Consider the following 15,057-nt stretch of genomic DNA (forward strand, 5'->3'; position numbering starts at 1 on the left):
CAACTTGAAGAGAACATACTGATCTCTCTTTCTTATATATTATCTCATGTTTATCCGTTTCACTTAGCTTTGGATTGGAGAGGAAATCTGATTTTAAAATTCAATATGATGAAACCTGGTTACTTTATACTTTGCTAATTACACATCCTCCAAATTCTTTGCCAACATAACACACAGCCCAGAGCGATATCAGATCTTTTGTGAATCATCAGACCCATAGCTGAGCCGGTCCTACTGGCCAGGGTCCTACTGATCTGTCTCAGGGGGCCTGCTTCTCCCTCACCACCACTCTCCCATCTCTACTTGTTATATGGATTAGGATGACAAAATTCCTATTCTCATAATCACCTGACAGCTAGTAGCAGCCATGAAGACTATTTTGGAGCTTCATTTTACTGAGTTTAGAGGGGTAAGGGGAAACTGGCAAGACGAAATTTGTCCTCTTGTAACCAAATTGCTTCTCTCTCTGCACATTTTTGCATCTGGGCATGTATCATATTCTTACAGTATACTATAAGCTCCTTGAGATTGTATTAATTTTCACCATAGTTTTCTCAGTGTCTAAAACAGTACCTTACACATAGATACTTAGTAAATGTTTGTCCCTGAAGAGGATTAACCTGGCTTATTGCAAAATATTGATGAAACTCAAAATTCCTCAGCATAAATGCTAGGGAAGCAGAAGTCTTGAATTATTGTATACTAGAAATTTTAGAAGAACTAAAAAACTTTTGTATCGGTGACAATCAGGCTTGCAAAAATTCAATTAATATGGCATGTATGAACTAATCAAGGGTTATAATGTGCTATTGAATTGTCAATGTGCACTTGCCTGTCATTGTGGCGATGCACTTCAGCACATATTACCAATGGTTGTATTAGTTCTTTTAAACACCCTTAACAAAATGGAAAATAGGAAGACTTCAGATGGAAACACTGCCAGTGCAAAACAGAAGAGATTTGTTATTATTTTTTTTAATTTAATGTAATTGAGCAGCATGAATGTGACCATGGTAACTCTAAAACAGAACCAGATGTTGGAATGCCTGAGTATATGGTATGATATTAGTATCATATCAGCTTTTGTATTTTGCAAACTACAAAGAACAGAAATGTTACATAGGAATGGAATATCTTTTAGCTGTATGGATTGAACATTGCAATTTTTTTTAAAAAAAAACATTCTTCATGGCAGAGCAGCCATTCAAACAAAAGCTTCAGGTTTATTTAAAGCAGTGAAAAAAAATGGAAATGAAATGGATAGTGCAGGAGTATTGGTTAGTTCAGTTGCTTTAAAAATCAAATGTAGTTGTATAATTTTAAAATTATGTGGAGAACAGCCAATGCAGAAGAAGATGCAGCAACTAAATATCCTAATGTTTTTAAGAAAAGACAGATACGTTGATCAGCAGATTTTTAATATAGATCAAATAGGCTTGTTCTGGAAAAAGGAAGAATTCTAGAACTTAAATTTCTTTTAAAAAAAGAAAAGAAATAACTCAACCTGGATTTAAAGTGTCTAAGGATTGCCTTAATTCTTTTATTGGAAGGTAATGGAGAAGGTTATTTTAAATTAAAACCAATGCTTGTTTATTAGTTTCAAAATCCTCAAACTCTGAGAAGCTACAACCATTGATCACTTCCAGTTCTTAAGTGATGAAATAAGAAAGCGTGGATGACTAAAGCTGATGACAAAGACTGGTTTTCAAGCTATTTTAGCCACACTATTGAAAAAATATTAGACAACAGTACCACATTTAAATAATTACTGATTTTAAATAATACCCCAGGTCATCCAACTACACTTGGGTCAGTGTGTGAGATTGTGGGCATTCAAATTCACCAAGATGTGGATAAAGCTCTCTGCACCTACCAGTGTAAGAGAAAACAGAAAGAGAAAAAGAAAGAGAAAACAGTTAAGTCCGTGCTAAAATATTTTAAATGACAATAACTTTTTTTATTATTTGTCAGTGTAGGCTTATCTTTAGGCAATAAACTTGAATCTGAAATATATTTTTCTTATCCTTTGCTATTATATTATGATAATAAACAGATAAATGTAATTTAAAATTTTTTTCATTTCGTATTTCTATTGATATGGAGCCACTACCATATTTTATATATAATTATAACTTTGAATAGTCAGAATCTGAATTATATGATCACAGGATTCATTATTAATCCTAATTAGGATTTAGCTATACCTTGTATCTCACTCTCAATGCCCTCACAAATGTATCACAGGTCTCTATATACCTTTTCTATTCTGTGACTATGATATTGGGGTTCAAGTGTGGTGGTTCCACTGTCCTTAACTTATCATAATGATTTTGGCAAATCTTTTTTATTTTTTGTCTGTTTGTGGTTATTCTTCCATTTTCATCCTTGAAGGACCCTGGGATGACATTGCTTTGTTCAGTATCTTGCCAGACTTTATTAAATTGGTTTTATACTCAATTCTGTCTCTTTGCTTTATAAAACAAAATTTCTCAAACTTGTCCATTGGTCTTCGTAAAATTTTACAAAGGAGTTTTTCTTATAACCTGATCTTGCCTTTGGCAGCCATCTCTCATTTAGCAAGTTTGTTGACCAAGATGCTATCAGGGCTCTTTTGGTCTCCTTGTGGCAATTAATCTACATGGGTTAAATTTTTGGATAAAATTATCATTATATCAGTGTAATTTCTGATATCCATTTCCCATTTAAATATTTTCAGTTACTTGTTTAAATAATTCAGCATTAAAATGTTTCAATTGTGTATCTTTTTCTCATTATTATTCTTTCTTCTTTAGTTCTGATAAATCAGTGGTTTAATGATATAAAGATTGCTGACTTGGGAAAAGGGCACCTACATGATTCAGTAGATAGAGTGCCAGGCCTAAAGTCAGGAAGACTCATCTCCCTGAATTCAAATCCAGCCTCAGACACTTACGAGCTATGTGGTGTAGTGGATAGAATGCCAGGCCTGGAATCAGGAAGATTCATCTTCATGAATTCAAATCTGGACTCAGACACTTCCTAGCTGTTTGACCTTGTCACTTTACCCTGTTTGCCTCAGTTTCCTCATCTGTAAAATGAAGTGGAGAAGGAAATGGCAAACCGCTCCAGTATCTTTGCCAAGAAAACTCCAAAGGGGGTCACGGAGAATTGGACATGACTGAAATCACTCAACAACAATAGCGACAAAGATTTGAGGAAAACTTCCACATTAATAACAAATCTTTTCTTGTCTATTAAAGAGTCATCTTTTTCCTTCTTTATTATGGTATTTGCCACATCCACCACCTGACAATTCTTTTTTAAAGAAGATACTCATAACATAGAGGTGTAAGGGTTCTATGCCATATACAAGTCTTTCTTTCACGTGTTTTTCTTGAACAGTGCTTTCCCATATATTTCTCTGCAACCTCACTTTTCTCCACCTTTATATTGAAGTCACATAGTATCAGGCTATATATTATTTTAATTTGGAGGATCTTATCAAATTCTTCATAGATAGACTCTCTACTGCTTCATTCTCAAAAACCAGCTCAGGGGGCAGCTAGGCGGCACAGTGGATAGAGTGCTGGCCCTGGAGTCAGGAGAATAGGAGAATCTGAGTTCAAATTTGATCTCAGACCAGACACTTGACACTTAACTAGCTGTATGACTGTGGGCAAGTTACTTAACTGTAGTTGCCTCACCAAAAAAAAAAAAGAAATCTCAAAGCTACCATTATTTTCATGATAATCTTTTTGGAAATACTAATGATAATTAGTAGTGAAATACATGATGTCCAAATGCTCCAGGAAATACTGTTTCTTGTTGCCTCTAGATATGTGACAAAACCTACTATGCCAACTCCTTTCTTTGCTTCTCCAAGGAATATCTGTGAATCTTCCTTCCATTTAGTCACAGCTTCCTTCTTCCATCTGGTTTCATTTATAGCCTAGAATGTCAAGGGTAATATGATTCATATTCTTCAACAGGGTATCTATTTGTTAGTCATTGGATAAGGATCTTACATGTAGAGTGCTAAACTTCTAATTAAAATGTCTTAATAGTGTAATAACTATATGTTTCTTACCACCTTCTATCCTATTTTTCATCACTTTGCTAACAGTTACTATAGGGATTCACACAGTACTGATGGCCATTTTAAAAAACTCTTTTTCATAGGTTACCATGGTCAAGAAAATATTTATCATGAAGTAGCCAGAGTGCTGCTTATGTATCTCTGTATGTAGCTAGGGTGGTACTAGGAAAACAGACTTGGTCCATGGCTGGGGCCATACTCAATACCTTTCCAGTCTGGTAGAATTTCCCAGAACTTACATTCCAATGACATAGACTTCAAGAACCCAGCATCAAAGTAAATACAGGCATATTTAAAGGCAGTAAAAAAGGAACCAGTGTATAGGGAGACATTTAAGGATTGATATGAAAAGGAGAATGCTTGAAGAGACAATCTACTGCAGAATATGGGGGGGCGGAATGTTCAAAGATACATACATGTATTGGAGTTGGCCTTGACCAGAAGAAGACCCACTTAATTATCAGAGACTGGAGGCAAAGAGGAAAATGTCAAATGATTGTGAAGGGGTTTTAAGATGAAGCGAAGGGGATAAAAGAAACGCATGTGAAATGGTTTCTTTCATTTTTTTTTTTTTATTAAAGAGGCAAGGTCCTAACCTAACAAGCTGGGTAAGCAGGAGGTGAGGGAGGCTTGTGAGAAGTGAAGGTTCTGGTTTTTATCATGAATATTTTAAAATCCTCTGTTTTATTGTAAGTTCATTTTTTTCTTCTAAATTTGATGATTCTCAGGTTAGCTGGATAAGTTATTTTTTATTGTAGATTTTTGGAATATCTCATTCTTTGTTCTCCAGCATTTAAAGTGATAGCTGATAAATTTTATGTCATCTTAATTATAGTACCTCTGCATCTGAATTTATTTTTTTCTATCTACTTGTAGTGTTTTTTTCTTTTGTCTGAAAGTTCAGGATTTTGGCAATGACATTCTTGGGAATTTTCATTTGGGGATTTATTTCAAGAGGTAATCAGTACATTCTTTATATTTTCAGATTGCCCTCTTATTCTAATATGTCTAGCAATTTTCTTTAACATTTTCTTGAAACATGATATCCAAGTTCCTTTTTTTTTTAATAGCATGTTGTTAGTTTCTGAAACATTTACCTTTTTATGTCTCTCTTGAGTCTTGTATTTGAAGATCAATTTTTCTGTTAAGCTCTGGTCTTTTTATCAGGAAGGTATGGAAGTCCCCTATTTCGTTGAATATCCATCTCCCCTGAAAGATTTTCGCTGGGTAGTTGATCCTTGGTTGTAATCCAAGCTTCTTTGCCTTACAGAATATCATATTACATGCCCTACAGTCTTTTAATGTAGAAGCTGCAAGGTCCCGTGTAATCCTGACTGTAGTTCCATGATATTTAGACTGTTTCTTTCTGGCTGCTTGTAGTATTTTCTCTTTGACCTGGTAATTTTGGAATTTGGCTACTATATTCCTTGGCGTTTTCAATTTGAGATCTCTTTTAGAAGGTGATCGGTGGATTCTTTCTATGGCTATTTTACCCTCTGGTTCTAGGACCTCAGAGCAGTTTTCCTTGACGATTTCTTGAAAAATACTATCCAGGCTCTTTTTTTTCATTGTGATTTTCAGGTAGACAATAATTTTTAAATTGTCTCTCCTGGATCTATTTTCCAGGTCAATTGTTTTACCAATGAGATATTTTACATTTTCATCTATTTTTTCATTCCTTTGCTTTTGTTTGACTGATTCTTGCTCTCTCATAGAGTCATTAGCTTCCATTTGCTCAATTCTAATTTTTAACAAATTGTTTTCTTCTATTAGATTTTGAACCTCCTTCCCCATTTGGCCAATTGTATTTTTCAGGGACTTGTTTTCTTCAGTGTACTTTTTTTCTAGTTGGCCAATTGTATTTTTTAAGGACTTGTTTTCTGCAGTTAATTAATTGTTGTCCTTCCTTTTCTGAGCTATTGACTCTCTCTTGCATACCTCTCATTTCTGTTCCCATTTTTTCTTCTACCTCTCTCATTTGATTTTTAAAATCCTTCTTGAGCTCTTCTAAGAAGGCTTTTTGGGCTTCAGACCAGTTCGTATTACCTTTTGAGGTTCCAGGTGTGGGTTTGTTGACAATCTTGTCCTCTTGAGAATTTCTGCCTTGATCTTCATTCTTCCCATAATAAGAATCTATCGTATGTTTCTTTTTGGTCATGGTGTTTGCTTATTTCCTGGCCTTTAAAGAGATTGGGCTCTCCTGCTGGGGAGCAGAGGGCACTGACCCAAGCTTCTTGTGTTGGGAGCCTATGGTGTGGTAGATGGCCTTGTGTGCTTGGGCCTCCAAGGTGGGCAGTTGGAGGCTGTAGGGTTCTGGCAGCTTACCTGGTGTTGGGCTGGAGTCAGCAACACTGGAACTCTAGGGGTAGGATTGGGTACTGTGACTCCTGGAGATTTCCTATTCACCCCTTTTGCTTTCTTCAGCTCCTTTCAGATGGATGTTGTAGGATGTTTATCTACCTCGGGCTCCTTGGAGCGCTGCTGCTTCCCTTAGTTTTGCTGAGGCACTGGAAGAGTTGGTTACTTTAGAATGCCGAGGCACCTGGTGGTTTTCTGAGATGGTTTCCAAGAGGTCCCCCACCCTCCGTGAGGCACTCGGGGGTCCAGGTTTTGATGTTTGCCAGCTCCACCACCTGGGCTTCAGAATCTCCTCCTGGTATGTTGAGGTGGGGCTTTCCACTAGCTTGCCAGGATGTCTCCCGGTCTGTACTGCTCCCTTTCCCCCAGGATAAGAGGGACCTTTCCAGTTAATCCCTCAAGCTACCTGGGCTACTGGACTGCTGCTCCCCATCTTTCTTCTGGTTCAGCTGTTCCAGGGTTTTTCCTGGGGTGATATTTTCTGGGCTTTCAGGGGTTAATAAGGGAGAGTAAGAGAGACTCACCTCTTACTCCGCCATCTTGGCTCCTGGAAGCCCCAAGTTCCTTATTTGGTCATGGATTGAAGGTGATCCTGTGATTCTTAGCTTATCTCTCCTTATCTGTTTCCAGGCCAGTTGTTTTCAATATGAGATATTTTTATAGATATTTTAAATTTACCTTCATTTTCTCATTCTTTGGATTTTGATTAAAAAATTATTGTTGTCCCTTGAAGTCACTAATTTCCATTTGGTCCATTCTGATTTTGTGGTAAGTTTTTGTACCTTTTCTGTTAAGCTTTTCAGTTCTTTTTCAGTTTTCTTCTCCAAAACTCTCATTTCTTTTAAACTATTGAATCATTTCTTTAAATAATTTGAATTGTTTAATTGTGCAAAGTTATTTTTTTTCCTTTGAGGCTTTGATTACAGGTGGTTTTTGAGTTATTCTCCTCTTTTGGATTTGTGCCCTTGGTCATCCCTAGAATTATAAAAGTCCTTTTTTTTTTTCTTTTTTCATTTTTGTTGCTGAGGCCCCAGAAGTTGAGTCTTCATATACCCCAGGGATCAAATCAAGTTTCCTTTCCCCCAGTGATCAATCTTTAGGTTTTTTCTTCACAAAGGACACCAAAGTCGTCCTCTCCTGTAATCAGCCTTAGTTGAAGCCTTTTCCTTTAGACAGAGAGAGAAGTCTCTGTTTAATATTCAGTTAAATGGATGCTAACTTCAGTTAAGTGGATGTTCTCCAGTGAGACCCAGTTGAGATCTTTTTCTTAACACCTGAAGTCTATCCATTTCACTTTAGTCCCACAGGGGATTTCCTCCTGCTGAGGCAATTGAGAACTTTTGTTTTTTTTAATCGACTATCAGCCTGAGCCCAGGCTTCATTTTTTATACTTATGTTTTCCTTGGTAAAAAGTTTTGGTATTGTTTTTTTCATATGAAATCTTTCAGTTTTGCCTTAGTTTCTCAGGTTCTCCATTGTCAGCTGAAGCCTTTAGTCTTTCACCTTAGCTTTTGTTTTCCTCTATCTGAGGAATTCTTATACCTACTTTCACTTTCATCTCTAAAGGGTTCTGGATCTTATTTACTGCTTATCGAAAGTGTGAGCTGTTTATTAAGTGGGTTGTGTAATAATAGGGTAGAGCTGAGCTGTATAGTTTTGTTCCACTCAGCTATCTTGCCTCTGTCACCCATGAAATATAAATACAGAAGTCTAAAGAAAAATGAAAAGATAACTACAGTTAATAATCTGAAGGGACTTGATGAGAATGAGTTGTTTAGGTTGGTTTTTTGGTTGTTGTTGTTGTTTTTTTTTAACATTTTAATAGAAAGGGGAGAGGGAAGGGACCATGCAACATTCCATTAAGCCTGAGGGAAAGAGTTTAGGCTAATTCATTCTGTCTATCTGAGTCACTTGGGGCAGAGTACCTTGGCTGGTGAATTCTACCCAGTGACCAACCTCCCAGAGGGGACAGAATCAGAAAGTAAACAATAGAGAAAAAAAATCAGTGGGGAAAATTGACTCACATTACTAAAAATCTCAGGAAAAAAAAAAACTCAGAAGACCTTGAACACAACCAGATAAATCAAAAGGGAAAACATTAACAAAAGAAGGAAATATGGCCTCCAGAGCCAGAAAACTAGTTCAGACATCCATGAATAAATACTGTAAAACAAAGGAAAATAATCCAACACTTGCTGAGACAGAGGGCCCTGTGGAATGTGAGGAGAACATGGAACCACAACTTGCTGTTCCCGAGTGGTTCAAAACAGAAATGAAAATGATGATCAGACCAAAATGTATGGCCTACACAGCAAAAATAACAGCAGAATTGAAAAACTGGAATCTGCAATGACAAGTCTTACAAAGGAAAAAGAGAGAGAGAGAACAGCATATCAGGAATGAGGGACAACTTAGAAGAAGGAAAGCAAAAAACAATGGCATTAAAAGAAAATATACAAGCAAAACATACTGCTCTCAAAAAACAGGATGCTTAGAGACAACCTAGGGATCATAGGTCTTCCATAAAAATAAGACAGGATGAAAAAACCTTAAGACCATAATTCAGGAAATAATAGAAGAGACCTACCTAAAATGCCTCAACATAGAAAATGAAATACCAATTTAAAGAATTCATAGGTCATTGCCAGGAGAGGGAAAAAAAGCTGAAAACTCCAAAAGACCATGGTTAAATTTAACAATTCAGTTCAGAAACAACAAGTTCTACAAGCAATCAAGAGAAAGAACTTCAAATACAAAGGAAAGGAAATTTGAATAATATGAGACTATTCTGCTCCCACCACAAAACACAGGTTAGAATGGAATAATGTTTTCTGAAGAACAGTGGAGCCCAGGATGCAGCTCAGGGTAACCTACCTGCAAATCTGAGCTTAGTCATATATGGGGAAAAAAAAAAAACATGTTCAATAATGAAGAGGCATTTGAAACATTTTTAGGGGGAAAATGGAACTGAAGAGATTGTTTGCTTCTCAAACAATAGAAATGCAGGAGGAGTGAGTAGATGTTATAGTTCAGGACAGCAACATCAACCAAGTGCCTGCTTTAGACTATAATGAAGGTGGAAGTCCTCGGGAGGTAACCAGAGGCATCATTGGTAGGCTGCAAAATCTAGGACTTGGTCGGGGAGGAGCTCTACCTTGGGGCAGTATCCATCTGATACCTGAAATGATTGGCATTGTTCTGAGGTTGAGGTTCAATGGAAAAGGGGAGCAAGCTGTACAAGGCCATGGCAGAAACTGCCTTTGGGGGAAAACCTAGAATTGATACTTTAGAAATTTTGATTGAATGAAGAATATAGAAAATAGACACTAGATAATTATAGAAGTCACAAAGCAGAGAAAGGGGGTCTGGACTAGACAGAAAGGATAGATAAAGAAAAGAGTGAAATTATTTTTGGAAAGAGTCATAAAAATGAAAATTTAATAACTAGTAAATAGGACTAGTTGATGGAAGGAGAACAAGAGGGAATCTAATTCACTAAAAATAAAAAAGAGGAGGGAAGAGAATTATATAACTAGATAAGAGCAGATGGGAAAAAGGAACTAATAAGCAAAACCCCAAAGGGAAAGGGTAACAAACAAGAAGAAGGGATCAGGGGTGGCCAGAGTAGTGGGGGGAGCCAATGGAAATAGGGCCACCTTAAAAAAAAGGATAAGATAACATAGTACCATATTTACAGCAGAAGAGCGAGAAAAATAATAACTTATAAAAATGCCTAATATTAGAGACAGATGGAGGAAAATATAAACCTAATTCTCATAACTTTAAATGTAAATGGAATAATCCCATAAAACCAAAAAGAGCGACAGATAAGATTTTTTTTAAATCCTACAACCTGTTGATTACAAAAAACATTTGAAAAACAAAAGCATATGTGAAATAAAAGTCAGAAGATAAGAAAAAAATCCACCATGCATCAAGTGAATCCAAAAAAGCAGGAGTTGCAATCATGCTGTCTGACAAAGCAAAAACAAACATTCAAATACAAAAAGGAATAAACAAAGAAACTACATTATGCTGAAAGAACCATAGACAATACACCATCAGTAATAAACCATATGCTGTCTCCAAATTCATAAAGGAAAGATCTGTGCGACAAGAAGACATTGATAGTAACACAATAGTGACAAGAGACTTCAATATCCCTCTCAGTTTTGGGTAAGTCTAACAGATAAATAAAAGGGAAAATATAGGACTGAAAAAATTGCTAGCAAAACTAAAGTTAAAAGACTTGTGGAATCTTCTAAATGGGATAGCAAAAGAATATACATATTTTTCGGCACCACATGGAACTTTTACAAAAATTGACATGGACAGGGCCACAAAGATATTGCAAAGAAATGTAAAAAGGCAAAAATAATTAATACATCCTTTATAGACCATAATGCAATAAAAATCATCATTGGTTCAGAGACCACAAACAAAAGATATGGACCCCAGCAGAAATTTAACAATGAAATCCTAAATAGTGAATGGATCAAAAAACAAATCATAGAAATAATTCATAACTATGTAAAAGAAAATGATAATAATGAAAAATGCATCAAAATTTCTGGGTTGTAACTAAAGCAGTTCTCAGGGGGGAAATCATATCCTTATAAACATACATTAACAAAATGGAAAAAGAGAGAATTGATGAAAAGTATAGACATAGAGAGACTTTTTTTAAGAACAAAAGAAGCATCTATCTTAAAACCAAAAGCAAGTGTCATATGCAATGAGGATACAATAGCAATTGTTTCCAATAAATACGGAAGAGAAACAAAAATACCTACTCTCCAAATATTTGATATACTTCCGGAAATACTAACAACAGCAACAAGGTAAGAGAAAGAAAGAAAAGGCATAGAGAATGGTAGTATACTTGGAAAATCCTAGGGAATCAGAAAAGGTGGTGATTGAAACAATAACTTCAACAAAGTGAAAGGCAACAAAATAAATCTTCAAAAATCAATGGCATTAGGGGCAGCTAGGTGGTGCAGTGGATAGAGCTCTGGCCTTGGAGTCAGGAGGACCTGAGTTCAAATCCAACTTAAGACACTTGATACTTACTAACTGTGTGACCCTGGGCAAGTCACTTAACCCTGATTGCCTCACCCCCACCCCCAGAAAAAATCAACGGCATTTCTATATAAGAATAACAAAACATAAGAAACAATAATAGAAAGGGAAATCACTTCTAAGTAACAATAACTTGCATAAAATACCTGGAAATCAATGTACCAAAGCAAATAAAAGACTTGTATAGCTTAAATTACAAAGGACTCCTCAAAGAAATAAAGAACAGTTTATATAGCTAGAGGATTATTCAGTGCACTTGGCTGGGCAATGTCAGTATAATAAAAATAGATTCTAATCAGGCTGGAAATATAGAAGCTTATCCTGTACCTATATCACATTACATTGGTAATGGGCTCATGCTCTGCCAGCGACCACACTTGGAGAATAAGAATGTAGGAGCAAGAGACTAGAAATCATCCTCCAGGAAGGGAAGAATTTAAATTTTTTCCTAAAGTATATTGACATAGACATATATGTATATACATATTTAGACACATATACATGAGGGCAGCTAGGTAGTACATGGATAGAGTGCCAGGCCTGGAGTCAGGAAGACTCATCTTCCTGCATTCAAAATCTGGCCTCAGACAGTAACTAGCTGTGTGACCCTGGGCAAGTCGTTTAACCCTGTTTGCTTAATTTTCTTCAGCTGTAAAATGAGCTGGAGAAGGAAATGGCAAACTGCTCCAGTATCTTTGCCAAGAAAACCCCAAATAGCGTCATGCAGAGTTGAATACGACTGAACAACATTTTATATGTGTGTATATGTGCATATATGTATATATACACATGTGTGTATATAGATCCCACGTCTAGCAGTTGTTGAGGGTGGGGGGAGGTGCTTCTAGGATGGCTAGGAGGAGATGTATAGAAAGCCCACTCTTTCCCAGAACCTGTCTTTGGGCATGGCTTTCTCCGTAGCCATCTCCCTCTTTTCAGCCCCACTGGAAGGCCTTGGGAAGAAGTCCTAGAGTAGAGGTAACCAACTCAACAATACTAGCTGTAAACTTGCTTATGATTTTTAACCCCCAAAGGCTGCTAAACTCATTCATCTAGGACTCATCTGGATCCACATTGTTCCCTGCTTTTGGGAAACTATAAAAGTATGAATCAGTATTTGCTTTTGTACAGCATTAAGCCTTCATTTTGCCAGGAAAAGTGTTAGTAGTAATAAAAACATCTCTTTCTCTGTCTCTCCCTCTCTCTCTGTCTCTCTCTCCCTCTCCCTCTCCCTCCTTCTCTCCCTTCTTTTATAAATGCCAAACACTTCAATATGTAAATCAAATATGTATCAATTTATAAGCATAGTTATTAATAATTACTAAATTACATATACCTATGTTCATACTCTCTTCTGAACCTAAAGATATGTATTCAAATGACCTCAACAGTAATGTTAGCAGATTATTTTTTAAAAGATTTTGCATTACTTCATTCTAACTTAAATACTCCTTTGCTAGAACAGCCCCTGCAACCATATTTTAAATAAACCTGACATTAGATTGACAGTAAGAGTCAATATAGGCAAATAAAGATGTTTCTTGATAAATAATAAATTTACTGTAGACATTACTTAATAAGTCGTATTCATATTGTTAGTCTTTATTTTTATATAATAACTTTGTTCTAGAGTGATTTTAAAATTAAATTTCTTAGGTACAGTTACTTAGTTCATATTTAATTAATGAACATGCTGCCCAGTGTAGAAAGAAATAAGAACAACTTTGAAGCAAAATTTGTTTGAAAGAAAATTATTCAAATATTTAAAAAGCAAAACTGCAATTCATATATTATTTTACTATTTATATACTATCTAAAATTATTATAGGCAGCTAGGTGGCACAATGAGTGAGCTAGGTGGCACAAATAGAGTGCTAATCCTAGAGTCAGGAGGATCTGTGTTCAAATCTAACCTTAGACACTAGCTGTGTGCCCCTGGGCAAGTCACTTAACCTCTCTTTGCCTTGGTTCCTCATCTGTAAATTAACTTGAGAAAGAAATGGCAAACCACTCTAGTTTCTTCACCAAGAAAACCCCAAATGGGGCCCTAAAGAGTCTGACACAACTGCAAAATGACTAAACGACAACAACAAAATATTCTCCTGCTTTGTATGACTGTATTTATTTTGGGGCATCAAAGGTATTGTACATCTAAGTTCACATCTGATTTTTTTACAGGACCTACCCAATAATATGATTCACCAGGTTGCCATTAAGTCTCTTCCTCAAGAGTGGTTGTGGTGTGAAACATGGTGTGATGATGAATCCAAAAAAAGGGCCAAAATAATTGATCTGGTAAGTTTCTCTGTATCTCTCAAGGCAGACATATATGTAGAAAACAGAGAAAAGAAAGAAACCTGGTCCTACTGAAAGATAAGAGATAAAGTCTGGTGGAGCCCCTGCGCTGCATTGGTGACCCCAAAACATTAGGGGAACATTATGCCTCAGGACCTTCATTTATTACAAAAGGTCAAGGAATTCCTATGCACATCAAGCATTGTCCATTTGATCCTGAGTTCTTACAAAATGTACAGCAATGGATTTTTCAAATATATGTCAATGTTATTGTGATTCATAAAATATAAGTTAATTTTAAAGTGTTCTGAATTTGTACTAGTTTTTGCCATTATATCTTTTCTCACTCAGTGCATAATATTACTGTAACTATTACTTTCCAGGGGTCTGAAATTTTTTTTTTTAACATTTAAAAAATATCCCCATACTTGAACAGGTTGATCTAGGGGAAGGCCTTCAATAAGTTGGGCTCCTCTTGTATGAATAATTTATGTGAGGACACAGGTAAGAATTAACCAGAATGAGAAGGCATAGATGGGTATTCTACACTATTGAAGGGAATAAATAGAAATAGTCAAATATTGGGAATTTGTGTAGATTTTAGAAATGGTATGGTACATAAATTTTCTTGAATTTTTTATTCATTGCTCAATGCAATTTATTGATTTAAATCAGTAAGCTTAAGAGGTATAATTGAAAGACCATCACCAGCAACTAAGCATAAATGTTCATGGACATGGAATTCATAGAATTAATTATCCTTGTTAAAGCCCATTTTAATAAGCCTATAATGTGAATTTCCCCAAGTGAGGCCAGGCAACATAATTCCATTGATCTTGTTCATGTTTATTTTACTTTCTATTCTTTTGCTTTGATGAACTATTTTTTCAATCAATCAGTAATCATTTAATATATGCCTGCTCTGTGCCAAGCATTGTGCTAAGTGTTAGGGGTACAATAAGAGATAAAAGACATTCCCTGGGCTCAAGGAGTTCACAATCTAACATGGGAGGCAACATGAAATCATATATACAGGCAAGCTACATAGAGCATAAATAGGAAATAACAGAGTAAAGGCAGAAGAAGAAATTAAGGTTTAGAGAAGTAACATGATTTGCCCAAGATCACATGCTAGTGGTATGCTTTTTTTTTCCTATTGTACAATTAACTATTCAAATATCACTATTGCATAGGGTTTTTTAAAAAATTTATTGATACCTTTAGTTTTCATATCACATTAATTTCTGAAT

At 35.8% G+C, this 15,057-nt stretch overlaps 1 protein-coding gene across 1 annotated transcript in view; it reads left to right on the forward strand.

Moving 5' to 3' along the window:
* UGGT2 (UDP-glucose glycoprotein glucosyltransferase 2) overlaps positions 1 to 15,057 on the forward strand; it is a 212,746-nt gene that overhangs the window by 186,966 nt on the left and 10,723 nt on the right. Inside the window, exon 37 of the mRNA XM_027855699.1 lies at positions 13,691 to 13,807. Coding sequence (XP_027711500.1) covers positions 13,691 to 13,807 — 117 coding nt within the window. The remainder of the gene's footprint in view (positions 1 to 13,690; positions 13,808 to 15,057) is intronic.

This window comes from Vombatus ursinus, unplaced genomic scaffold (assembly GCF_900497805.2).
Source record: "Vombatus ursinus unplaced genomic scaffold, bare-nosed wombat genome assembly UNPS02011014.1, whole genome shotgun sequence".
NCBI classification, from domain to species: Eukaryota; Metazoa; Chordata; class Mammalia; order Diprotodontia; family Vombatidae; genus Vombatus; species Vombatus ursinus.